Here is a 27,488-nt window from a genome sequence, read left to right as displayed (position 1 = left end):
GCACAGCAATAAAAGAGTAAGCCGTCAGTATGGGGTGTTATAGGGCTACTTACTGCACATAAACACTCAAAACATCAACCTGAGTAATATTGTTACTGCATCAGTATGGGATGCTATAGGGCTACTTACTGCACATAAACACTCAAAACATCAACCTGAGTAATATTGTTACTGTAAGAAAAAAAAATCGGAAATACTTATCTGCAAGGTTATCACTCAAGAAGGCACACACAGTATGTGTGATGGAACATAGCAAATCATCAGGTCTTATTGATTGAACATGCCAACATTAAATTGACGGGTGAATGAATGATCCATTTGTGATAAGGCGATTTGTGATGACATAATGACGGACACAGAGGCAAATAAAATAAGCATGCGCTTAACTGTTGCTAACTGTTGCTAATGCACTAGGAGGCGTAAGCCAATATCATATTTTGACTTGACAGGCGTCTGCTTTTTTTGCACTTCTAAACATTCCCACCACCTTCAATCAGTTCTCCATCTCACCTCTCAGCTTTGAAATATATCAGAGAGAGAGAGGGGAGAAAGAGAGAGTGGTAGATACTAGATATATGGACCTATACATCTGTGGATCTCTGCATACAGAGCTGTACATTCTGAACGAGATCTTCACAAGCAGCTGGCTCTCTCCCGTCACTCCCTCTCTTCCTCCCCTCCCTTCCCACTCCCTCCCTCTTTCCGCTCCTCCTAAAGAGAGGAGGGCAGCTAGAGAGCGGAGCAACTGGCGCTTAATTAATCCAAATTAAAACTGAATTACGGCGCGTTCCATTTCAAATGCACTAACGTCCATACCACTGTGTGATGATATCACGAGGCATTGCCCAAGGGCAAAACACAACAGAGTTTACTGAATTAAAGATTTAAAATTATTTTTGACCTTGAAATTAAGGTCAATGTAAATAATTGAACACAACGTTGTGTAATTAGTACAATGGAAAGCTCTACTGATTAGGGGTTTATTTAGCTTATTTCTTAAATCCATTGGAATCTTAACTACATGTGTATTTAAAAGGAATCCAATAATAATAATAATGTTGTCTCCTGATACCAAAGCATTTCCTTCAAGATGTCCTTCTTGAAGATGCACATGTGAAATCACTTTAATGTTGTCACACAGTCAAATCAACATGCACACCCTGCATCTCTCCAGGACCAGAGTTGGTGACCACCACTTCATGAGCTCCTACAGGTTGTTATAAACTGTTGTTTGAACAGGTTGGGGAGTGAGTTATGGTAAAGCCCTACAGGAAGTAGAAACAGGAAGTTTGTCTTACCCTCTAAGGGTGGACGTCTGGGAAAGGTGAGGGCTGCGGAGCGATGATGTGCTGCTTCTGGCCCGTCCCTTTTTGAGTGACAGGTCCAGGACTCCATCTAGGAACAGGACACAAGGGTTAGTAACTTGGAAAGCAAGAGCCATTCTGTCAGGTGTGCAGTAGGGTTGAATATTTACCCTGTATTTTACAAAATGTTCCACCCAGAGAATAAATCACTTTTCTCCCAGGTAACCCGGTATTTCCCGCCAAAACCGGAAGGGTCATTCAAAAGCATTATAAAGCATATAAATATGTCTGGATTTGATTAGAGATTTGATTAGCATGAAAATTCAAACCTGATGCTACCGGAGCCTGATAAGCCATATATTTAATACATTTTATGAGCCTTACATTAATTACATTTAATGAGCCCAAGACCAAAAATCCAATACATATATGATAGGCTACTGCACATTACGCACGACAGAAAAACATAAAAGCCCATAGATGTAGCTAGCTATATGCTCTCTTGGGTAAATAAATGAAACTAGCTCCAGTAGGCTAATCTTTTTGAGTGTGAACTGTATTACTGTATTGCATTGTATTATATGGACTGAAATTACGCACATAGTTCAAGCCATGATAAAGCTGAAGAGAACATGTGATTCTGGTGCAGCACATGTGGCCTACAAAGTTACAAGTATAGGATAGTGAATTAGGCCTATTTATATAATTAGTAGGCTGATGCATATATACACCGTTCATAAAAATTCCCCTTATGTTATTAGCCTACCTCCTGTTTCACTATTGTTGCTTCATTCCTTCTTCGCTTTCAACAGTTAAGGACAACGAAACCATTCTAAAAGACATCCTTGAATAATATAGGACTAAAATTAGAGACGCTTTCACTTCTCTTCACGAAGATTGAATGGTTATGGGTCTGAATAAATAACTGCTATAGCCTACCGCCATCGCACGTTCACTCTTCTTTCAAACTATCCATGAGTTCTATTGGCTGCAGTATTTAACACTCAGCAAAAAAGAGCTTGCGTCCCTCTTCGAATAGTCTATTGGTATAAGAAATGCTTTTTAAAAATGTGGTCCAGCAAGCTATTCTAGTCTAGCTTTTCCTGCATGGGACTCCAAGAGCTAAGGAGCGTTTTTTAAGGAGAGGCCAGCAGAGCACAGGTGTTTTTGCGTATTGCGCAAGAGACAGAGGCTATAAGTTAGAAGCTTATTATGTATAACCCATCATTAATTAGCTAAATATAAGACTAATACTGCATTGAATGTATTACCTGGAAGAGGTAGGCTATGACATCAATATATAGGGCTATATATAAATCTAGAACAGGATTATCTATTTTCGATGCAATTTGAATGGAGGTGATGGAGAGAGAGAAAGACTGCGAGAGTGTTCTCGCGTGCACTGATTTAAAGCAACGATATTCGAGTGATCGGCTGTTTTAAAACTCTGCACCTGCAATTTAAAAAAGTATAATCTTTACAATTAAAAAACAAGGTGACCCCCGAAAGCCAGATGGAGATAAATTAGATGCGCATTCGGTCTTTATATTACTGTATCAAAGGCTATGCTTCAGCAAATGTAGGCCTACCATGATGAGATGATAGGGTCTACATGCATTGTGAACTGCGCTCCATACTGAGATGGGCTGTCTGTCCCCACTCTGAGCATTGATTCATCATGCAGAGGCCGTAGAGAAGCCAGATTTAGACATTACATATAATTTAACAGTTCCATTTTACGCCATGCTGTTCATATAAATAATTTATTATAATTTACCCGTTTCTCGCAGTTATTTATCCTGGGAAAAGGGAGTGGTTTTGGGCTGTAAATCCCAGTAAATCTCGGTAACCGGGTTCCCGCCATTCAACCCTAGTGTGCAGTACAGTAGGGTAGTGAATCTGCTGGTACCTTGTTCTACAGGCTGTGGCGGCAACCTCTTGACAGTGAGGAAGAGGTTACTTTTCATCAAATCTATTACCAGTACAAGGGTGTCTGCTGGGTCAGTCTACTACCAGCACTAGTGCATCTGCTGGTACCTTGTTCTACAGGCTGTGGCAGAGGCTTCTTGACAGTGAGGTCGAGAGGCGAGTCCTGGTCAGCCATCAGCAGCTTTGAGAGGACAGGGTTCTGGCTGGGTACGGAGGCGGTCGCAGTACCACCGGGGCTGGCAGCAGGGGGCACCGTGGGCAGCGAGGGGGGAGGAGGCAGGCTTTGGTCTGGGTGGGGAGCAGGCCTGGGAGCGGAGTGGCTGTCCTGAGAAGAGGAGCTGGTTTTTGAGGTATATTCTGCAGCAAACTGGCGGATCATCCTCTGCATTATCTCCAGAGCCACTACTGGAATATGCGGGTCTGAGAAGCTGGGGACATCTGAGGGAGGGAGAGGGAAAAATAACGTTACAAAGATATCTGTAGAGACAGTTGACCCTAAAGCCTGTGAGCGAAAGCCATCTCAATCATAGCAACAGTTTTCTCAAATGTAACTAAGAACACATATGGTCCACTTCCAGACATAGCCTATTCCTGTTAGATGTTCCTGTCGATACACAATCTTACAGAAATTACTGTAACAAACACTGTTCTTGGTAAGTGAAGACGTACCTTTTTTGTAGAGGACTGCATTAAGGAATTCCTCTGCTTGTTTCTCGAGTCTGCTGATCTTGGTCTGGTCTTTGACCAGCAGGGGTTTAGCCCCGCTCTCCAACCCCTGGTTGCTCAGGCCGACTAAGTGCTCCTGGGAGAAGAGAGAAACAGAAACATAGCTTAGTGACAGAGAAACAACTGGAATAGCACCTTAGCAGTAGCATTGACATGCTGTGGCATATGGTAGACATGAACTTAAGCAATAAGGCCCGAGGGGGTGTGGTATATGGCCAATATACCACTGCTACATGTTGTTCTTACGCACCACACAACGCCTTAGCCGTGGTATATTGGCCATATACAACAAACCCCCGAGGTGCCTTATTGCTATTATAAACTGGTTACCAACGTAATTAGAGCAGTGAAAATAAATGTTGTCATACCCATGGCATATGCCTGATATACCACAGCTGTCAGCCAATCAGCATTCAGGGCTCGAACCAACCACTTTATAAAAATATAGAAATACCTTTGCTGCATGAGAGACCTGATGTGGCATATGACAAATTAATATAACATCATCTTGGTGAGTGTATTCTAAGAGCACCTGTCATCATCTTCATTATACAGACCCCTACACGGTGCTCATACTAGTGGATCTCTGGAAAGGTTATTGAATAATTGCAGCAGATTTGTCACAGCGCAAGCTAAGGATGTGCTGTGTGGGTTAGCAGAATGCTTGTGGTAGATCGAAGATTCCCCTAACCACAGATCTAGGATCAGATTACCCCCAACCCCTATGGTAACCTTAAAGGAGCAGTGCCGTTAAATACATGATTTCCCCGTTTTTTTAAATGATATTTCCAAACTATGAGGTCAAAATAACTCTGAAATTGTGAAAATGATGATATGCCCCTCATGTGTAAGAGCCGTTTGAAAAAAATGCCTCGAATGCATGGGGGCTTTAACCATTAGGGAGATCAAAAATATTTGACCCTGGCCTGTATCTGTAGTTAGGGGCAATGTCTATGTTCTCCTAGATCAGGGGTTCCCAAACCTTTTCACCCAGGCCCCCCTTCCAGCATTGGGGAACATCCGCGCGGCACGTCTATTTCTACGTACAGAAGCACTGTTTATGACAAACGGTTCACACCCCTCTTGTTGGCGGAGATCAAATATAGCATGTTTAAAGCTTATTTACTGTAATTCTACACATTTTGTCGTCATGGGGTTCAGATAATTATTTTCAGATTTATAGCACATTTTCGTGCAATTCTCTACATTTTGCCATGTCTAATGTGTATTCGTGTGATATTTGAGTAACTCAAACATTACAACAAAATCTATGGGCTAAAAAAACCTAACGAAAAAACATTAACAGACATTTCTGACAAGTTATAAATAGCTCTCTAAGATATGCAATGACTGACATGACAAGAGGAAAACTGATGATGCACTACCCAATTTCTAAATTGCACCTTGTGCATTCTACTATTACAACTTTCAAGAGTAAGCTGAAAGCCGGACTGAGTTCCTAGATGAGTACAGTAGGCAGGAGGTACGGGAGGATGAGCAGTTTGTTCTTTTTAGTTATCTTTATGTGCAGATCTGCTTTATTGGACACAGCTCTGCTTCTCTATAGGCTAAGGTCCAGTTGCTGGGTGATATTTTCAGCAAACCTCCCTCCAATCCGCCGCCATTAGATTCTATACAGTATGTATGGCCTTCAAATACAAATCTGGCCTCAAAGCCAGTTCCATGTTTCAGAATACTAACAATTCATAACACAGTCTAGTTCCTCAAGGTCTGAATGTGCTCTGAAACGTTCTCCCTTTCAGAATAAATGAGGCTATAGCTACTTCCTCTAGGTCTCTTTCAGAATAATACCTATTCATACAGCCTAGTCCTAGTTGTTCCACATTCAGTTTTGAAGGTGCTTCTTTGTAAACTTCTCTCTTTCAAAAATATTAATACCACTTCACTGCAGATAGGTACATTTACAACAGTTGTGAGAGAGACTGTTGAATGATTCAATTTCTAATCATCTAATCATTCAATCAAAAACAAGAAGGTGTTTCTAAATGACAATATTGCTGCTGCTTTTGTAGTGTGACAATGCACCAGGCATACTCAACTAGGGGTAGAACAGCATAAGACAGAATAGAGGAAGAGAAATATGTGAAAAGAAAAGTCGTTACCTTGACTTTGTCTCGTCTTAAGCAACAGAACAGGCAGTTCTCGTCAAATGACCAGTCTGACACGCCTTCAGGCTCACAGTCTGTGGATCCAGGAGAAGAGACATTTTAGAAAGGAAAGGACGGGGTATGGTGCAGTATGACAAAAGACATCTAAGATGGTGGTGAAAAACAAGGCAACAGAAGAAAACCTCTAGAAATCTTGGCTACATTGACACAGTTCACTAGACTTATAAGGATCACAGATGTCAGAGTCAACCACTTATTGTAGAAAGACAAAACATGAGTAGACATTGACACACTGACAATTGACTGGTAATACAACAAGTATTTTCCAGTGAATGTGATTCCTAAGTTATATGACTATATTATGCACAATATTCACAACTGATTGTTTGGTTGCTTACATGAATACCTAAAATGAGATTAGAGCAGGGTTTCCAAAACTCGGTCCTCGGGACCCCAAGCGGTGCATGTTTTGTTTTTTGCTCTAGCACTAGACAGCTGATTCACATAATCAACTCATCATCAAGCTTTGATCATTTGAATCAGCTGTGTAGTGTTAGGGCAAAAAACAAAACGTGCACCCCTTGGGGATTCATTTAAGAGTCATGGGGAGGGTGAATTTAGAAAAGATTAAGGACATGTACAGACACAAGCTCAAGGAATTCATCTCAGACCATTAACACAAAGAAAGTTACCAAATGGGGTCAGTGACCGCGAATTGGTGCATGGTTGGTCGGTTGCCATGGAAATCCATTTGCTTTGAGTCCTACTAACCTCCAGCAAAGAGCATACCTTAATAATTGAGTACGATAATATACCAAGTCAGAGGCGTTGGGCAGTTTCATATTGATTCACTGTTGAACTAGGTCTAGAGGGCCTATTAAATCATCTATATTAAATAGAGAAATAAAGAATGTCTGATGGAATAGGCTTTCATGGTCAGGTTATCATCAACCACTCTCCAAAGTTCATATTGTCTTCTCAATCTTCTATAAGCAATGTGTTACATTAACATAAAATCCAGTATTTGTTTTATATAAATGAACTCCGGTCTTCATAAAGTATAGAAATTAAGAATAGGTAGTAATATTTAATTCAAATTGGTAACATTATTGTCAGAAGAGAGAGCACATTTGAGTTCTATGGTTTGTTGAGCACAAGAATGCGTTCTTGCAGTACTAGGAGGTTTTTGACTCCTAGACACACAGGCTGCGTTTACACACACAATATCTTTCCCCAAAAGAGCTGATCTGTATGGTCAAAAGACCAATTAGTGGAACAAAAATCTGAATTGGGCTGCCTGTGTAAGCACAGCACAAGTTCACTCCTGGTGATTATGACAGATTGAATGGAGCCCCGATTCTTCTAGTTCTAGCTGAAGTCCCGTTTTATTTTTGTAACCCAACTAACTTCCCCATCATTTTCTTGGAAGGGATCGTATTGTTCTTTTGCTTCAAACCAACACAAATGGTATTGTAGTCCCGTCTAGTCGTTTACAGCTCTCAAGCAGAAGTCGTCAAAACCCCAAATAACGCCTTTCATTGTGTCAGTAAATGTCTAAAATAACTGTACTGGAACTTTACATTGGCTCCAAACTCCAACTTCATATGTAGACAAAGCATGCCTCTCTTTCCAGTGGCCAAGAGAACGGTCTCACAGGGAGGAGTGAATGTGGAAGTGTACCACATGGTACAATAGCACTGCATTGTAAATAGGCCTACTGAATACTTAGGCCTGCACCTCTTGACATGTTTGACTCTGGAATTGTTACAAAAATCAACGCAGGCTTCAGTTCAGGAGTCTTGGAACAACTATTTGTGGTTATGAATGGGATGGACATCATTTAGGTTTTAATGAGCGTAACTGTGATGATGTTGGTTTGTGTGTCAGTCAGTGCAACATATGGACTCACCTTTAAATAACGTTAGGTCCTCCACCAACCCCGACCCAAACAACCCTTCTAGAATGCTCTCAAAACCTGTGGAAACAGAACAATGCATCCCATGAATAAACAGAACATTTCATAAACCCACGAATCGCCAAAATGCGAATTCTACAAGTGTGGAATTTTAAACCATTGGAGGCCCAAAAACATGTGGACTACAGTTTCTCTGAAGATGCGTCCCATTGCATTCATTGGAAATGTATGATAGAGTAAGTACACATAGGCCCTAGTCTTCTGCCAATGGGCCCAATTGTCCCTTCGCTAAGCCTTGATTATTGTTGCAACCTCTGACATTTTCCTAGAAAGCCCAATTCCCCATTCAACCACTGGCGAAATCTCCTCACAATGATCTCAAACACAATGAAATTAAACACAGACTACCCTTTGCTAATCAGGAAACTCTTGGGTATTCTGTGGAGGACTGTCATTACAATTGCTTCACAGGAACCTGGTAAAATTATGTTTGTAGTGTAGCTAGCCACTAAATGGCTCCGAATTCCCTGTCAGCATGCCAACAAAGCTATATATGTTTTAATCTTTATTTAACTAGGCAAGTCAGTTAAGAACAAATTCTTATTTACACTGACGGCCTACACCGGCCAAACCCGGACGACGCTGGGCCAATTGTGCACCGCCCTATGGGACTCCCAATCACGGCCGGTTGTGATACAGCCTGGAATCGAACCAGGGGGTCTGTAGTGACTCCTCAAGCACTGAGATGCAGTGCCTTAGACCGCTGCGCCACTCGGGAGCCCTATAACCACGTTTTGGAGCCAACTAGTGCTCTCAAATCGCATCCTGATGTCGACAGCAGATGGGAGTCGTATTCATAACATTGTTAACTTAGTTGACTAATATAACATGCTATATTAAGTGGCTAGTTAGCGTTAGCAACGTTTGGTGGGCAATGAGACAGCGCTAGCTAACCAGCTGAGCTAGCAAACAATGTAACAAAAGTATAATTTTGGATTCGAAGGGTCATTAAAATGTAGCTTTCCTCCAAAATGTAAATTACTGGGAATCTTTGACATTTTCAGTGATCAAACACCAATACCTTCTATATACGCCTAGCTAGCCTAATTCTCCACAACCACACAGACTTTCCATTTCATCTTGAAGCCCCCCTCAACAAATCTAAAAAAACACACACATTAAAACAGAATGCACGTACATTTAGACTAACGATATAACAGGCACAAGGGTCTGCCAGTTGCCAAGCAAGAAACACTACACAGTTGGGTGTGTTAACATGTTGGGGCAACGGTCAGAGGAGAGGGATGGGTAAAATATACTCTCCTGTACTTCAGCCCTGGGGTCTGTCAGTCAGCAAATACTACTACTACTACTATCCGTCCTGTCCAACATCAGACTGCTCTGGACATACTGTACTGATCAAAGGCAACGGGACACACACACTAGGGCTATGACGATTGGGTAACGATTGTCATAACTGTCATTTTTGTAGAAAAAAAAAAATGTTGAGCTTGTAATGAATCTTCAAAAAATTTGCTACGACATACTTAGCATAATGAGTACCACACAGCTTTGGTCTCAAACGTGAATGGTTTTGAACGCTTGGAATGTTTGAAAATGAAGCTTTTCCTCCCGATCGTGACGTTCTGCTCGTAAAATAATTACCAACCTTAGCCTACCCTCTTCATGTAAAAATTAAAAACATATACTGGGTTAACTTATCAACATGAAAATAAAATGTTACCCCCTAAAATGAATATATTAACAATTGACAAAATATATTTTTTTTGTTCAAGGTTCTTATCCATGATTGTTGATTACACAATTATTGTGCCAGCACTGACTGACTGACACACACACGATTAGTAGGCTAGGCTATATACTGAACACAAGACCCTTGTCTCAACCTCTAAAGTCACAGCTGGAGTTAGTTCACTCACCTATAGAGACAGAGTGGTCGTCTCACTTGGCTGAGCACCTTTCACTACAAAACATATGATAAGTATCCAAGCAGCCTTGTGCAAGTCAATGTACTACATCCTAAACTACATGGTTAATCCCATTGATACGGCAAAGAGGTCAGAGGCAACATCCCTCCACTTGACAACCACACAACATGGCCTTGTAAAGACCCTCACCATAGCTCCAAAACCCACACAATATGCCCTTGTAAAGACCCTCACCATAGCTCCAAAACCCACACAATATGCCCTTGTAAAGACCCTCACCATAGCTCCAAAACCCACGCAACATGCCCTTGTAAAGACCCTCACCATAGCTCCAAAACCCACACAACATGGCCTTGTAAAGACCCTCACCATAGCTCCAAAACCCACACAATATGCCCTTGTAAAGACCCTCACCATAGCTCCAAAACCCACACAATATGCCCTTGTAAAGACCCTCACCATAGCTCCAAAACCCACACAACATGCCCTTGTAAAGACCCTCACCATAGCTCCAAAACCCTTACATGCAGGATAAAAAAAAACAAAAAACATTAGGTTGTATTTAGGCTAATTGTCGTTTACCATTATGTTGTTTTGGTACAATGGCAAATCGAGGACAGAGTTGCTGCATAGGCTGTGTAAAGGTATGTCCATTTTTAGTAGTCTACTCTACTAGGATAAAATCAACATGTTGTCATTTGCTTATTTATGTAGCCCAAGTCACACTTCCTAAACACTTTCCACAAGTTATGTTACCGGAAGATACTGTGACAGTAGACAACATGTTGTTAGTCCATTTTAAAATACTCATACTTACTAATGTTTCCACGAGCGGAACGAACCTACGATCCAAGTCATCAACCCAACTCGCCACCCATTCTCTTCTTCAACCAGTCAGTGTCATTAGTTTAAAACCACTTTTAAAATCCTCCAATTCCAACCACCTCCTCAAGAACGTGAAAAAATAAACTGGTAGCCTAAACAAAAAAAGAGAAGTGGTCAAATCTAACCAATCAATCCAGCTAGAGCAGAGTTCTTCGGTTTCTGGGTTAGTGCACAGGACTTAACCTAGCCATCACTTACAACCTTGCCTCGCTCCCATTCCCCCAATTACAACCCCCTACTTCAGAACAAAACGTGAGGAAAAAGTAATAAAGTTGTAAAATACAGCTATAGCCCTTAGCTGAAGCAGGTGGAATGAGCCGTTTCTGTGTTAACAGGACTTCATCTGCAGCAGCTAGCTAACCCAACCATCCAATCCCATTTCGGGAACATTTCAGAGGCAGAGAATGAGATGGAGGGAGAGAAAATAGGTCATCCACTTTGGTTTGACAGATCAGAGGCATTAAATCAATCCGCTGTTCAGGAATTCATTTCAGGGCATTTAAACATGAGACAGTGACCCACTATTAAAAAGGTGCTACACATATTTTTATTTTTATTTTTTGCATTGTACTTCAGGAAATGTCCATAATATATCTGTCGCTAATAGTGGAATGATAGTGTTTCACAGTATTATTTACCCGCCAGTGATGTGATTGACTGAGGAATTTGCCTATTGATTTCTCTTCCGGCGGAGCCACATCTGTTGTCAAACTGTGAAAGCTAGTGGAAATCAGTAATTTCCTAGTTGCTAAAATTCTACACTGTTCACTCAATTTTAGTTGGTGAGAAAAGAAGCGCTGAATAGTGTAGGACATCAGTGTACCATCTAAATTGTTGTGAAATATCTTTAAAAATATCATTTTTACAGCTGTTTGAAGCTGGTGGACCAAAACTAAAAGTTACTTTCAGTTTTGGTCCACCAGCTTCAAAACAGCAGTTTTGGTCCACCAGTGGTTGTTTTCGCACATAAACTGAAATTGAGTGAACAGTGTAGAATTTTAGCAGAAAAGAAAATGACAGAGCGATTTCCACTAGATAACACGGCCACAAAGTCAGACCAGCTTTCCCAGTTTGACAACAAACGCTGTTCCGGCGGGAGAAATCAATAGGTGGATATCACAGCCAATCACAACACTGGCGGGTTCCACAATATATACTATGACAATTTTCTGAAATTACAATGCTAAAATTCCCCCAAAAATCCTATGTCTAGCACCTTTAAAAGGGCTGTCAGTATCAACACACAACAATGAGCTCAGGGTGCTAGAACACTAATAACCACCACAACTACTGGGCTATAGAACACAGAAACTATTTTTGATAATCAGGAGACTTTATACCTACTTTAAAAATAGGTGATCAATCATACCCACAACAATAATGATTTTACTAGGATTAGGCCTAATAGCAACACCTAGGTTAATAAAAGACAATTCTGAAGAAACTCAATATACTTTATTTGCCCTGTCTTCCTTGCAGAATTGTTCAAGCTCAGTCAAATTGCATGGTGACCGCTCATGGACTGCACTCTTCAAGTCATTCCACAGATTCGATGGGATTTAAGGTCGGGGCTCTGACTAGGCCACTCAAGGACATTCACCTTCTTGTCCTTCAGCCACTGTACGGTTGCTTTGGCGGTGTGCTTTGGGTCATTGTCATGTTGAAACGTGAACCATCTTCCCATTTTCAACTTCCTGGCAGAGGGCTGCAGGTTCTCCTCAAGAAACTGTTAGTATTTTGCACTGTCCATTTTCTCTTCTATCCTGATAAGTGCTCCAGTCCCTGCTGAAGAGAAACACCCCCACACCTGGATGCTACCACTGTAGGCATGGTGTTCTTTGGGTGGAAAGACGTATTGGGTTTTCGCCAGACATATCGTTTTGCGTTCAGGCCAAAAAGTTTGATTTTGGTCTCATCTGACCAGAGCACCTTTTGCCACTTGGCCTCGGAATCTACAATGTGCTTAAACGAGACTTGATGTTGCCTTTTTTGAGGAGTGTTTTTTTTCTTGCCACCCTCCCATAGAGGCCAGATTTGTGGAGCTCTTGTGATATTGTGGTCACATGCCACATTGACAAGTCTTGTCCATAAAGGCCTGAAGCTCCTTCAAAGTCGCCATTGGCTTCTTGGTAGCCTCTCTGATCAGTCTCCTCCTTGCCCGGTCATCCAGTTTGGAGGGACGGCCTGATCTATGCAGGGTCTGGGTGGTGCCATACGCCTTCCACTTCTTAATAATGGTCTTAACTGTGCTCCGAGGGATAGATAAAGCCTTTGAAATCATTTTATATCCATCCCCTAACCTGTGCCTTTCCACAACTTTCTCGTAGATCTTTTGAAAGTACCTGTCCGCCCATAGTGGATTCTTTGCTTTGAGTTGCACTACTAGTCCTCTATGAACAACTGCTTTTATTCTGAACTAATCAAAGTCACTACAATTGATCACAGATGGAAGCCAATTAGCTTGATTTTATTTTATTTTATCCCCAGTCTCCACAGGAGACCCCTTTTTGCCTCTTGCCAGGCCGTCATAGTAAATAAGAATTTGTTCTTAATTGACTTGCCTGGTTAAATAAATAAAAAACGTAAAAACGCTAGAGACACTGATAGTGTTAATATAGGCCTATAGTTCAGCCGGTGGTCCCATATCAAAATGAAAGTAAATTGTTGACCATTAGGAATGGCAGGATTCTGGATGAACCATACAAAATGCCAGTATCTTATTCAAACATACTGGTAAAGTGAGCCAATATCACATAGTGTAGCTAAATGTTGATGTGTTTCGTAAGGGACCACACACACCGCACAAAATGGTGATCTGTCGTTCATTCGGCGCGATGTGTTTTAGGGACCACCCCGCTGGTGGAAGTCAGACTGCTGTCATTTTCTCACGATTTTATATGTAGAATCAGTTTGCACCCGGACAGCAAATTACAGCCGGCACTCTGTTCAGAGGTCCTAAGTACTCTCGGCCGGCAAACGCCACTGGTGTCCGTGCCTTAAAGGAAAACTTCACCCAAAAACTATTTTTGGATTTGTTTCATTAGTCCATTGATGATATAGTCCCAAAATGTTTTGCATGTCAGCATTCAAGTTTTCAAGATACAGAACTTTCAAAACACAGAAATACAGCCGGCTGTATTTCTGCATTTTGAAAGTTATACTGAGACCAACTCTCCTACATCACAAAAGGCGGTTGTGTATAAGATCACTTAGGCTAAATGTTACATGAGCTCCTGAGTGGTGCATATAAGCTATAATGTAGGAGTGCATGAAAACAGTTAAGCTACTATGAGGAAGCAGCTGCAGCATGTCTGTCTGTAGTTACCATGCAGCTACACTGTGTGCTCACCACTCAATCTCCCTTAGCCTTCTCCTACCTATATCTCTAACCAATCAGGGTTGAGGATGTGGGCAGAGATTTGGAGTGACACCCTCTCCCCTCCCAGAAGCACTTAACTACTGAAATCCCCTTTTAGTAAAGCTCTGGGTAGTAGTTCCCCTTAGGTACAGATCTAGGATCAGTTTAACCCCCCAAATCTTAATCTAAACTATTTAAGGGAAACCTATAAATGGGACCTCGGATGAGTGTCTACGGGCAACTTTATCCTAATCTAAAAGACTGGACTACCACAATAAGCTAACTACTAATACAGAAACGATAATACTGGTTAAGTGAGCTTAAAATTCACAAGATACTAGGCTACAGGCTGTCACTGTATAGGCTGCTATCAGCTTCTTTGGGCATGTAGCCTAATGAATGACATACTGCATTGATGAGACTACGGTTCTGAACATTAGGCCTACAGTTACATATTCATCAGATAAGTACTGAGGGAAGAGGTTGTGAGTCAAAAGTTATTGTTGGTTAACAGAGTAATTACCTACTTAAACTCAGTTTCATTGTGTAACTTCCTCTAAATGAAAACAGGAAGTGGTATTTACAGTGCATTCGGAAAGTAACAATCAGACCCCTTGACTTTTTCCACATTTTTGTTATGTTACAGCCTTATTCTAAAATAGGTTATTTATTTTATTTATTTTTTATCTACACACTGACAAAGCAAAAACACGTTTTTAGAAATGTATGCAAATGTGTAAATAAAATGTCACATAAGTATTCAGACCCTTTACTCAGTACTTTGTTGAAGCACCTTTGGCAGTGATTACAGCATTGAGTCTTCTTGGGTATGACGCTACAAGCTTGGCACACCTGTAGTGGGGGGGGTCTTTGAATTTTGGGTGTTGTGATGGTACGTGTGTCGCAAACCATTGTGGTTTGCTCTTTTAAGGGTGGGAGTGTTACGGATACAGGTATCCTGTGTCTTTTTGTGTTTTTCCTCTCCTTCTGCCCTAATCACAGGTGTCCATTTTCAGGCCTCTCCAGGAGATGTTCGATCGGTTTCAAGTCCAGGCTCTGGCTGGGCCACTCAAGGACATTCAGAGACTTGTCCTGAAGCCACTCCTGCATTGTCTTGGCTGTGTGCTTCGGGTCGTTGTCCTGTTGGAAGGTGAACCTTCACCCAAGTCTGAAGCAGGTTTTCATCAAGGATCTCTATACTTTGCTCCGTTCATCTTTCCCTTGATCCTGACTAGTCTCCCAGTCCCTGCCCCTGAAAAACATCCCCACAGCATGATGCTGCCACCACGCTTCACTAAATGACTAAAATGTAAATGGGTCTGAATACTAAGGTATCTGTTTTTTTTAAGAAATCTGTTTTCGCTTTGTCATTATGGGGTATTGTGTGTAGATTGATGAGGAATTTTTTTTATTTAATCCATTTTAGAACAAGACTGAATGTGGAAAAAGTCAAGGGGTCTGAATACTTTCTGAATGCACTGTAAATGGAATAACCTGAGTGACAAGGCATCGGTCCAATAACAGACTAGCTTTGCAGTGAAGGAACCACCCACTCATTCAAATTACATAATCCTTGGCATCATCAATGCCTGCCAGGCAAGTCCAATCCCCCAGCAAGCCCAGAAAACTACAGATAAAAACACACATGGAGAAATATACAGTGTAACAAAGCTTATGTCAGTGTGTGTGTGTGCCTGCGTGTTAGAGTTGTGACAAATGGAGAAAAAAATCGTCATGTTTAAACTGCAATCTACATCGCGCTTCCCACAGAGAGACAATTGTATCATTTATGCTGCTGGTGCTTTTCGCAAGAGTGGCACATGTAGCTTGTTGTTGTCCAATCACAAGTCATCAAACCAGCACTAGGATACAGTCGGAGCTAGTCTTTGTGTGGAAAGTTATTAGGAGAGATCTAGGCTAATCAATGGAAGATGGAATTAAAATGACTGAACTCAAAGTTAACATGGACAGGCTACAGCACCAAGAGCCAACAGGTAAACTGCTACTTAATCATCTTAAATTGAGTTTTTGTTATTTACTGTAGGATTTGGAAGGGGAGAAAACGCACAGTTCAAGTTGTGGTCTCAATTAGCATTGCTAGCTAGCTTAAGTAGCTTCTCTCTTTGATGCAGTCAAGACGGGTACTATGTAATCAAATGAGATAAATAACTAGCAATTAGTTAGTCTACTTGGTTACCACCTCTCTCCCCCCGTCACTTACATTGACGCTCTGCTCTGCTTCGAGCCTCTCGCTCTACCTCATGCATTACAGCTCCGGTTAATAAAGTAGCAATAAAAATTGCCTTTTCCTGCTAACGTTACAGCATTGTTGCGTTAGGTATTTGTATATATATTTTTTCACTTCATGGTGATGATCAGGACCTGTTAGTGGTAGTTGTGTAACTGCACTGTGATTTAAATGTTTTCAACATTCACAGCCCTAGTGTATGTGTGCGTATGAGTGTTTAGGGGTTGATAAGAGGGGTGTTCGAGAGTTTCTTGCCGAGTTGACAGGAAAATAAAATCAAGACTGATGATACTGGATAGTTATATTTCTGTGAGTGTGCGTGCGTGCATGGGGCAGCTTTGGCTTGATCATTTATGATGGCTGGATGATGGCATCAAAAGAAATCAGCCTACATATCTGAAACAATAGCAGCTATAGCAAGACTAGAGTCATTTCTATTTTAAGTCAATTGATTCAGTAGCCTATGTGAATCAAAATCCTATTCATGAATTTCAAAAGAAAAATAAGGGACTTTGAGGGCCTACTTTAAAATCCTGGCAATTTCTAAGCAGTGACATTAAGTGTCTAAGACCTTACACCACAGCTTGTTTGAGCTGGTGAAAATGTTACAACATCATGTGGTCCTCTGTAGCTCAGCTGGTAGAGCACGGCGCTTGTAACGCCAAGGTAGTGGGTTCGATCCCCGGGACCACCCATACACAAAAATTTATGCACGCATGACTAAGTCGCTTTGGATAAAAGCGTCTGCTAAATGGCATATTATTATATTATTATCATGCACTGAGGCACATCTCTCCAAATGTTAATAGTATGCAAACATTTCATCATCAAGGTACAGCCTCTCCTCTCGCTTAGGGGCAGTGTACTATGCTCCCTCTCTCTCCCAATCACTGTTCTCTACTCCAGACAGTGTACGGTTATGGCTGACATTTCCTCTCCCCTAAGCAGCCTTCAGAGAGAGTAACACAGAGGTGATCTTAACAAAAGCCAAATTGGGGAGCGTCTCTCCTTCAGCCTAGATCACCAGAAAGGAATCAGCATAACTAAAACACACACAAGTGATGGTCTGGGGCCGGTCGTCATAACAACAGAGGACAACAATAAATCCGTTTTAGGGTCTTCTCATGCTTAAAAAGTAGCACTTGCTTTATAATATGATGTAAACTTTGTCATATAATGTTCACATGTAGCAGTGCAGCTGATCTTACACACACACAGCACAAAGGACATGCTAGAGCAAGGCTCAATGCAGATATAAAGTTCATGGCTACAGACACAGAGCCCAGGGAGAGATACAAAATGCTCTGACCATCAGAGCACACTAAAGCCAAGCATACACGGCAAGGGGTACAGAGCAGCAATGATCCTAGCCTATGCTATATTGCTTAGACCCGAGAACAGCCTAATCGTGTAGCTAATACACAGATGGGATGGCGTATCGCTACAGAATGCTGTTGTAGACATGCTGGTTAAGTGTGCCTTGAATTCTAAATAAATCACAGACAGTGTCACCAGCAAAGCACCCCCACACCATCACAGCTCCTCCTCCATGCTTCACAGTGGGAAATACACATGCGGAGATCATCCGTTAACCTACTCTGCGTCTCACAAAGACACGGCTGTTGGAACCAAAAATCTCAAATTTGGACTCCAGACCAAAGGACAGATTTCCACAGGTCTAATGTCCATTGCTCATGTTTCTTGGCTCAAGCAAGTCTCTTCTTCTTATTGGTGTCCTTTAGTAGTGGTTTCTTTGCAGCAATTCAACCATGGGCTCCCGAGTGGCGCAGCAGTCGAAGGCACTGCATCTCAGTGCTTGAGGCGTCACTACAGACCCCCTGGTTCGATTCCAGGCTGTATCACAACCGGCCTGATTGGGAGTCCCATAGGGCGGCGCACAATTGGCCCAGCGTCATCCGGGTTTGGCCGGTGTAGGCCGTCATTGTAAATAAGAATTTGTTCATAACTGACTTGCCTAGTTAAATAAAGGTAAAATATGCCTGATTCACACAGTCCCCCCTGAACAGTTGATGTTGAGATGTGTCTGTTACTTTAACTCTGAAGCATTTATTTGGGCTGCAATTTCTGAGGCTGGTAACTAATGAACTTATCCTCCTGTGGCGGTCCTCATGAGAGCCAGTTTCATCATAGCGCTTGATGGTTTTTGCGACTGCACTTTAAGAAACTTTCAAAGTTCTTGACATTTTCCGGATTGACTGACCTTCATGTCTTAAAGAAATGATGGACTGTCATTTCTCTTTGCTTATTTTAGCGGTTCTTGCCATAATATGGACCAAATAGGGCTATCTTCTGTATACCAACCCTACCTTGTCACAACACAACTGATTAGCTCAAACGAAACGCATTAAGGAGGAAAGAAATTCCACAAATTAACTTTTAATTGAACTGCATTCCAGGTGACTACCTCATGAAGCTGGTTGAGAGAATACCAAGAGTGTGCAAAGCTGTCATCAAGGCAAAGGGTGGCTATTTTTAAGAATCTCAAATATAAAATATATTTTGATTTGTTTAACACTTTTTGGGTTACTACATGATTCAATGTGTGTTATTTCATAATTTTGATGTCTTCACTATTATTCTACAATGTAGAAAATAGTACAAATAAAAGAAAAACCCTTGAATGAGTAGGTGTGTCCAAACTTTATATATAAACAAAGCCTTTATTACAGCAGACAAAACCATTGCATGCATTCGTGAATTGTGGTTGATTTAGTGTTTAGGCTAATTATTCAAAGTACCCTTTGTTATTTCATTTAAAAACTAAAATGCTTGATTGCATTTCAAAGCATGAATGTATGCTGTGTGATGGCATGAACGAATGAATGATTGATACATTTGCCTATATATTGAAATATAGGCCTAAGTAAATTACGGTAATAAGACTAAACAGGATGCGCTCTTAGGCCTACAGCTCGATGGTGGTTATACAAAGCTACTATACAAAGCCTACTAATGATAACGATATTACTTATTATTATAATGATGATCATAATAATTGTAATAATAAAAATAAGGATATCAAGAAAAAGGAGGGTATAGGAGCGAGAGCTGCGTGCATATTAAGTGTGACAAACAGGTGCTGTTAGATTACACGAAATCAGTAGGCTATTAAACAAAAACTCAAACAGGGAACAGAAGCAAGAGCTGTCTTATTTCTATAGATATATGGATGATTTATAAAGCCATGCACATTTAACAGTTAGGCTATTGATTATAGACCTAATTAAATGTGGGTTTCCACTCTCCTCAATTTTCTTAGACAATTAGGCATGGGCTGTTTCCTCATCTCTGCTGCTGCTGCCTCCGCATTGTTCTCGATCCCAATATGCTGGTTAACTTTGCTAATATGCACATAGCAACATAGGGAATGGTGCCAATTCTACGGCACACTGAAGATTGTTTCAGAACTGCGGACAGTGACCAAATCCAACGTGGGAGAAAGCGCATGTTATAAAATAATATTCGATTTATTACTGTTGCACCATTATTTTTACATAATATAACCATATACAATTTAATTATCACGTCTTAGAGTGGACTGCGCCACCACTGAGACAGGCGCCAATCAGACAGGTGTCTTGTGCACCATGAAAAAAATAATAATAATTGCGATTGCTCGACTAAAGAAATCTCAGTCGACCAACAGCCTATCAACCAAACAATCCACCAGTCGACTAAATGATTTCGCCTTTGGCTGCTGGACAATGAAATAATGTTGGTTTGAAAACCAATATAACATGAGAAAAATGCTGGTTTCAATGACATGAAATGTTTATTAAAAATTTTGGCTAGGCTACTTTGAAACAAGGTAAGACATGCTTCATTAAATTACATAAAATGTCCAGGTTTTAAACAAGCCTCTACTCAGATTCAAGGTGGGTGATGTGCGGTGCGCAACAGGCACTGTCCTTCACTCTCTGGTCTTGTGACCATTTGACCTGAACAAACCGTACCTTGAGTATGTCAGAATCAAGCCTTTGGAAATTAAATACCCTTCATTATATTTGTCTAACATGACTGGCGTTTAGCCTACATTTATGTAATTAAAAGTCTCATTAAAGTTTGGCTAACTTTTTTGGCACCTCCCTCATGTCAGCATCGGTTTGGACATGAGGCTGTAGCCAATATGTATATCACCTTATTTTATGTACATTAAACATTTATTTGAATAATATTCCAGTGTTGGCTCTGATCGGAGTAATTGTTTGATATTGTGATGTGATTCTTTTCCCCAGACAATTTAAAATGTCCAACATCTTGAAGAACAATCTGGCCTTAATGCCCATGTAACTCTTATCATCTCCACTCGGCACAGCCAGAAAAGCACTGGACACCCCCCAGAGCCTGGTTCCTCTCCACTCGGCACAGCCAGAAAAGCACTGGACACCCCCCAGAGCCTGGTTCCTCTCCACTCGGCACAGCCAGAAAAGCACTGGACACCCCCCAGAGCCTGGTTCCTCTCCACTCGGCACAGCCAGAAAAGCACTGGACACCCCCCAGAGCCTGGTTCCTCTCTAGGTTTCTTCCTAGGTTCCTGCCTTTCTAGAGGGTTTTCCTAGCCACCGTGCTTCTACATCTGCATTGCTTGCTGTTTGGGGTTTTAGGCTGGGTTTCTGTATAGCACTTTGTGACATCTCCTGGTGTAAAAAGGGCTTTATAAAGAAATGTTATTTGACTTGAAATGTATATTCTTGTCCGACATAAAAAACGTATCCCAGACAATCATTCATGTAGAGCCATGCACATGTCTTGTGTTTTCATCAGGTGAATGATAACGGCAAGGAGAAGTAGTCAACATTCTAAAATGAATAGATTTGGGAGATAGTTTCATTATTTTGACCTCCCCACATTATAAATTGGACGAGGAAGTGTCAACTCTAACGTAGCCTATTAGCTAGAAAAGGTAACTCCAAACACATTTTTGCTAAGAGCAGAGGAGTTACACAAAGGTTAGCCATGTGTTGGTAAAACAGAATGTCCAAGTCAAGAAAGCTTACCAGCAGCACTTGCCGAACTGATAGGCTTTGAAAAAGCACCTGTGAATAGGCTATGTCAGATACTCCAATGAGCGTAATTTGCTCAATATTAGGTGTTGAGAAATAAAGTTGACATTAATAGAAAGAAGATATTATCCTGTAGGTACGTAATTAAATTAATTTCTGTTTTTGCTAGCGATAGTCATAAAAGCTTTTTTTCTAAATATATTTTTTGCGGATCCCTAGGGAGCCGCGGCCCCCCGGTTGAATACCCTGGTGCTAAATGATACAAAGCAACCTAACCACGTACAATGCAGGCTACCTGTAAAAAGATGAAGAGCATCATTCCATTTCCTTTGTGAAAAGATACTGGTTATAATAAAGGATGATTGGTGGGTAAGGGGGGGACTCTGCTTTCCATTAAGAAAATGCTTTAGCAGGGATGTGTGCTGAAGGCGTTGCCTGTTCATTCACAGAGAGAGCGAGAAATGGTTTCTTATGTAGGCCTAGTTATTGTGGAAATTCTGAAGAATTCTGCAAATTGGGCTTGGCTGCATAACTATGGATGAAGTATGATTTCATATAAGACTGATATAAGCAGTTTATTCAACGCATGATGATGAAACGGCTATACGGTTTATAACTGTTGTCAAATGGAACACATTTTCACTACTGTAAATATGTAGAGCCTGCGCACTGGTAGTCTAAGCCCATCCCTCTGTAATAACACAGGCCCGGGTCACCCCAATGGAAGGAGAAGCTAGCCTACCTCTCAGAACAGGATCACAGAAGCACATCCACTAAACAACGTTTCCCTACCATTGTTTGTAGATGCCACAACAGTGTTTCCCTACCATTATTTAGGCGGGGTGGGGTCCTCCACCTAGCCCTGAAGCCCCTAGCCCTAAAACACTCCTCTTCAAAAGGGAATCCTAAAGAATTAGGACTAGCCGTGGCTTCAGCTGAAAGCTCTATGGTTGTACAGAGACTGTGGCTTTGAGGAAGCCTTTCGACCCTGTCTGTAACAGAGAAAGACTAAATAAACACTGCACTATAACTCAGAACACTCAACATTACCACAGAGATCTAGAACTAGGCTACAACCCAATACTGGTGGGATTTTAGAGGTAGGCTGCCTGCCTTGTCCTCTACCACAGCTCTGGGTTTAGGCGGTGCAGTGAAGTGTGATTCCAACTAGCCTGACTGAGTGTCACATCTAGCCTAATCCACAGCGATTTGTTACCCCGCTCCCTGCAGTAAAATAGGTCAGTTCAGTTGTCCCATCTGAAATTGGTAGAACCCCCCCCTCCAATCAACTTTTTCTCCGCCATAGAATCTCTATTGGCTTTCCATGTTTCACTGGCGTTCATGGTTCTTGTTAGGCTATTCCAAACCATTTGGAATGCAAAACATTGCCAAAACAAGACAGAGGATTCATGTACAGTGAAGACACACACGTTTGCATACGGAGGCTGGTAGACACACAAAGACAATAGTTTCTGCTGTTCTTTTGGACAATCACTCTCCTCTCCATGACTTTAGTGTTCACATGAAAACCACACAAAACATGGAACAAAATGTCAATTTCAGTTTGAGCAGGGCGGTGGTGCTACTCTCGTCTCTCCACCAAAAACCTAAACAAAAGCCTTGTGTTGTCTTGACTTTAGGTAATAATGGGGATGTTGTTATGATGTCTGCTCCCCAGGCCTCCATACTGTAGCATAGCAGCAGGGGAACAACAGGACAGTTGTGGGTCAAGGATGGAAGGCTGACCATAGCAAGAATGACCTTTCTGTTTCTCTTTCACCCACTCTCCCCCCTCCCTCTCTCTCTCTTCCCCTCCCATTGCACTGCATTAAAGATGCACTATGCAGAAATCACTCCTCCATTTCCTGGATGCTAAAATTTGAATAGTTTGCCTAATTTTAGTTTGTATGACAAAACTAGCAAGTATAGTGTAGAGAATCATTGTACCATCTAAACTGCTGTGAAATATATTTTCCATAACCAAAAATATTGTATTTTCAGCTGTTTTAAGCTGGTGTACAAAACCGAAAGTAAAACTAAACTTAAAAATGGGAAGCATAGAAATAGTGCAAATTGAACAGACCTACCGCTTCTTGGACTTGATTTCAATGAGAACAAAATATTTTCTCCCGTTTCGTGCATGCTGAACTCAAGCTTGGCCAAATGCACTGTACAAGAACAGCAGAGAGTGAAACAAACAACACATTTGACCCACTTTCATTTTTTAAAACATTTTTAGTCATTTAGCAGACGCTCTTATCCAGAGCGACTTACAGTTAGTGAGTGCATACATTATTTTTCATACTGGCCCCCCGTGGTAATCGAACCCACAACCCTGGTGTTGCAAACGCCATGCTCTACCAACTGAGCTACATCCCTGCCGGCCATTCCCTCCCCTACCCTGGACCAATTGTGCGCCGCCCCATGGATCTCCCGGTCGCGGCCGGCTACAACAGAGCCTGGATTCGAACCAGGTTCTCTAGTGGCACAGCTAGCACTGCGATGCAGTAGATGTACAAATTGTTGCAATTCTTTGGCCAGTATATTCAACTCCTTCTATAAGTAGGTGAGTCGGTCACTGAGAAATTGGGCCTGGTTATTTCCACAGGGCACACGTGCACACACACGGATACAAAGGCAGTTTAGGGGATTCTAATAGTACTTGAGGTGTAATCATTAGTCCAAACAACTAAAATAGTTTATTTTGGACAAATGCAGGCAGGCCCCTCCCGGTTTCGTTCCGTTTGCTTATGTTTAAGAAACATTTTGCAACAGAATCGGCATAATGAATACACCCCAGATTAGTAGGTAATTACAGGTAAGGTTGATGCAATGCCAAAAAAACTAATCCCACTTCTTGGAGCAAGAACACACTGATCCATAGGTGTTGCAAGTCAGTTTCAGACTAGTGGAGTAGAATACACATAATGTTGACAAACATTGCAGGAAATAAGAATTTAGTTTAGCCAAAAAGTGCTGCCTGACTAGCTTCGTTTCCAAGGAGCAAATTCCCCCCACTCAGAGGGTCTAACCTTACTTCCTCATTGCAGCAATGCGCGCTACCGAGAGATGATTTGGAGGAAAGCTCGTTGACCCCCGAGTATCGCCCTCCCCCAACCAAAATACAGTAAAATCACGCGGGAGCGCGCATCTCAATGAAACGGAATCTGCGCTCATTGGTCGAGGCATCATTCCTGTTCGGTTTGACACTCCCTCTACAACTAACAGTGCCCTTTAAACAAATTATAACTACAGAAAAAACCACAAATACACAGATAACAGATACATAAAAATGCATGAATAAATAGTAAACGTATAACATAGAGCCATGAAATTGCATTCCGATGTAAACAATATTACATTTCGCTCAACAGTGACTGTCGAGAGGAAATAGAACAGTTGAGGACAAAAAAAGTCGCTCTGTGTTGCCCCTGATGGTCACAGCCCGAATTTTAGAGCAACGTAGATAGCGAAGAAATGAACAAATACAGAAAATGGTACCTGAAAACCCACCTGTCCCTTCGGCGTGAATTTCTGAACATCCTTACCTACACAATGAATGAGTTTGTGCCGCCACGAATCAAGATCCTGCCGAAAGCCTCGCCTCTCGATCGTGCATTGCTGCCTCTTGCACAGACTCGCCATTTTCTACCGATTACTCTCGGGAACGCGCGCGTTGGCAGAGAGGAAGCGCTAACATTAAGATGAGCGCGCACGCAATGAAGAATAGGCGCACTACCCAGTGCGCACTACAATGCTGTCAAAACTCAGCTGCGCTGTCACACACTACAAGTTAACATAGTAACATTAATTATTTTTTAATCGTGAATAGAAGACTGCCTTACTTTGCTTTCTAACTTTTCTTTTGAGAGATAATTTAGCCTAGGCCTACAGAATAATAAGTAGCCTTTGACTTTTGAAAGAAACATACATTTTCTTTTTTTTTAAGAACGTAAAATAAAAGTTGATGTATTTATGTTTTAAAATGCAATTACTGTACTATGGTAAGGCCTGTCAGTTAGACCACAATTGAAATAAGGAATTAATGACTATTATAAATGTTTGCCTATTCAATTAGGCAATTTCTTTATTCTACAATATTGTGCCTACACATATTTGGGCTACTCATTGAAATAGGACCTTTAAAATGCAGCATTCATTCACTGCACCATAGAAACATGTCTGGCAGAGTGCTGTAACACAGGGGTTCCCAAACTTTTTCACTCTGGCCCCCCTTACAATATTGGGGAACATTCCGCTCCCCCCTCTGCGTGAGCGCCACGTCTATTTCTATGGGCAAAAGCACTGTTCATGACACAAACTGTTCACACCCCTCTTGTTGATGGAGAGACCTTTTTGCAGTTTTAAAGCTCATTTTCTTGCAATTCTCTACATTTTGCCATGTCTAATGTTATTATGATATTTGAGTAACTCAAACATTACAACAAAATCTATGGGCTAAAAAAACCTAACTAAAAAACGTTAACAGACATTTCTGACAAGTTATAAATAGCTCTCTAAGATATGCAATGACTGACATGACAAGAGGAAAACTGATGATGCACTACCCAATTTCGAAATTGCACGTTGTGCATTCTACTATTACAACTTTCAAGAGTTATCTGAAAGCTAGACTGAGTTCCTTAAAAATATATACAGTATATATACAGTACCAGTCAAAAGTTTGGACACACCTACTCATTCAAGGGTTTTTCTTTATTTGTACTATTTTCTACATTGTAGAATAATAGTGAAGACATCAAAACTATGAAATAACACATATGGAATCATGTAGTAACCGAAAAAGTGTTAAACAAATTAAAATATGTTTTATATTTGAGTAGCCAACCTTTGCCTTGATGACAGCTTTGCACACTCTTGGCATTCTCTCAACCAGCATCATGAGGTAGTCACCTGGAATGCATTTCAATTAACAATTGTGCCTTGTTAAAAGTTAATGTGTGTAATCTCTTTCCTCTTAATGCATTTGAGCCAATCAGTTGTGTTGTGACAAGGTGTGTGTGTGTGTGTGGGGGGGGGGTATACAGAAGATAGCCCTATTTTGTAAAAGACAAAGTCCATATTATGTCAAGAACAGCTCAAATAAGCAAAGAGAAACGACAGTCAACCATTACTTTAAGACATGAAGGTCAGTCAATCCAGAACATTTCAAGAACTTTGAAAGTTTCTTCAAGTGCAGTCGCAAAAACCATCAAGCGCTATGATGAAACTGGCTCTCATGAGGACTGCCACAGGAAAGGAAGACCCAGAGTTACCTCTGCTGCAGAGGATAAGTTCATTAGAGTTAACTGCACCTCAGATTGCAGCCCAAATAAATACTTCACAGAGTTCAACTAACAGAAACTTCTCAACATCAACTGTTCAGAGGAGACTGTGTGAATCAGGCCTTCATGGTTGAATTGCTGCAACAAAGAAAACACTACTAATGGACACCAATAATAAGAAGAGAATTGCTTGGATCAAGAAACACGAGAAATGGACATTAGACCGGTGGAAATCTGTTCTTTGGTCTGATGAGTCCAAATTTCAGATTTTTGGTTCCAACCGCCGTGTCTTTGTGAGAAGCAGAGTAGATGAACGGATGATGTCCGCATGTGTGGTTCCCACCGTGAAGCATGGACGAGGAGGTGTGATGGTGTGGGGGTGATTTTCTGGTGACACTGTCAGTGATTTATTTAGAATTCAAGGCACACTTAACCAGCATGGCTACTACAGCATTCTGCAGCGATACGCCATCCCATCTGATTTGCGCTTAATGGGACTATCATTTGTTTTTCAACAGGACAATGACCCAACACACTTACAGGCTGTATAAGGGCTATTTGGCCAAGGTGGAGAGTGATGGAGTGTTGCATCAGATGACCTGGCCTCCACAATCACCCGACCTCAACCCAATTGAGATGCTTTGGGATGAGTTGGACCGCAGAGTGAAGGAAAAGCAGCCAACAAGTGCTCAGAATATGTGGGAACTCCTTCAAGACTGTTGGAAAAGCATTCCAG

At 41.4% G+C, this 27,488-nt stretch overlaps 1 protein-coding gene across 1 annotated transcript in view; it reads right to left on the bottom strand.

Moving 5' to 3' along the window:
- LOC311100978 (uncharacterized protein) overlaps window positions 1-25,112 on the bottom strand; it is a gene marked incomplete at its 5' end in the record, with an annotated part of 49,239 nt that extends 24,127 nt beyond the window's left edge. The window contains 6 exons of the mRNA XM_084141983.1: window positions 1,299-1,395; window positions 3,342-3,671; window positions 3,903-4,035; window positions 6,083-6,162; window positions 7,998-8,063; window positions 25,016-25,112. Of these exons, the coding sequence (XP_083998109.1) occupies window positions 1,299-1,395; window positions 3,342-3,671; window positions 3,903-4,035; window positions 6,083-6,162; window positions 7,998-8,063; window positions 25,016-25,112 (803 nt within the window). The remainder of the gene's footprint in view (window positions 1-1,298; window positions 1,396-3,341; window positions 3,672-3,902; window positions 4,036-6,082; window positions 6,163-7,997; window positions 8,064-25,015) is intronic.
- Window positions 25,113-27,488: the final 2,376 nt, after the last annotated feature.

Source organism: Coregonus lavaretus (genome assembly GCF_964263955.1).
Source record: "Coregonus lavaretus genome assembly, chromosome: 25".
Lineage (NCBI taxonomy): Eukaryota > Metazoa > Chordata > Actinopteri > Salmoniformes > Salmonidae > Coregonus > Coregonus lavaretus.
Note: the sequence above shows the minus strand (reverse complement) of the source record. Positions and strands in the feature narration are given on the sequence as shown.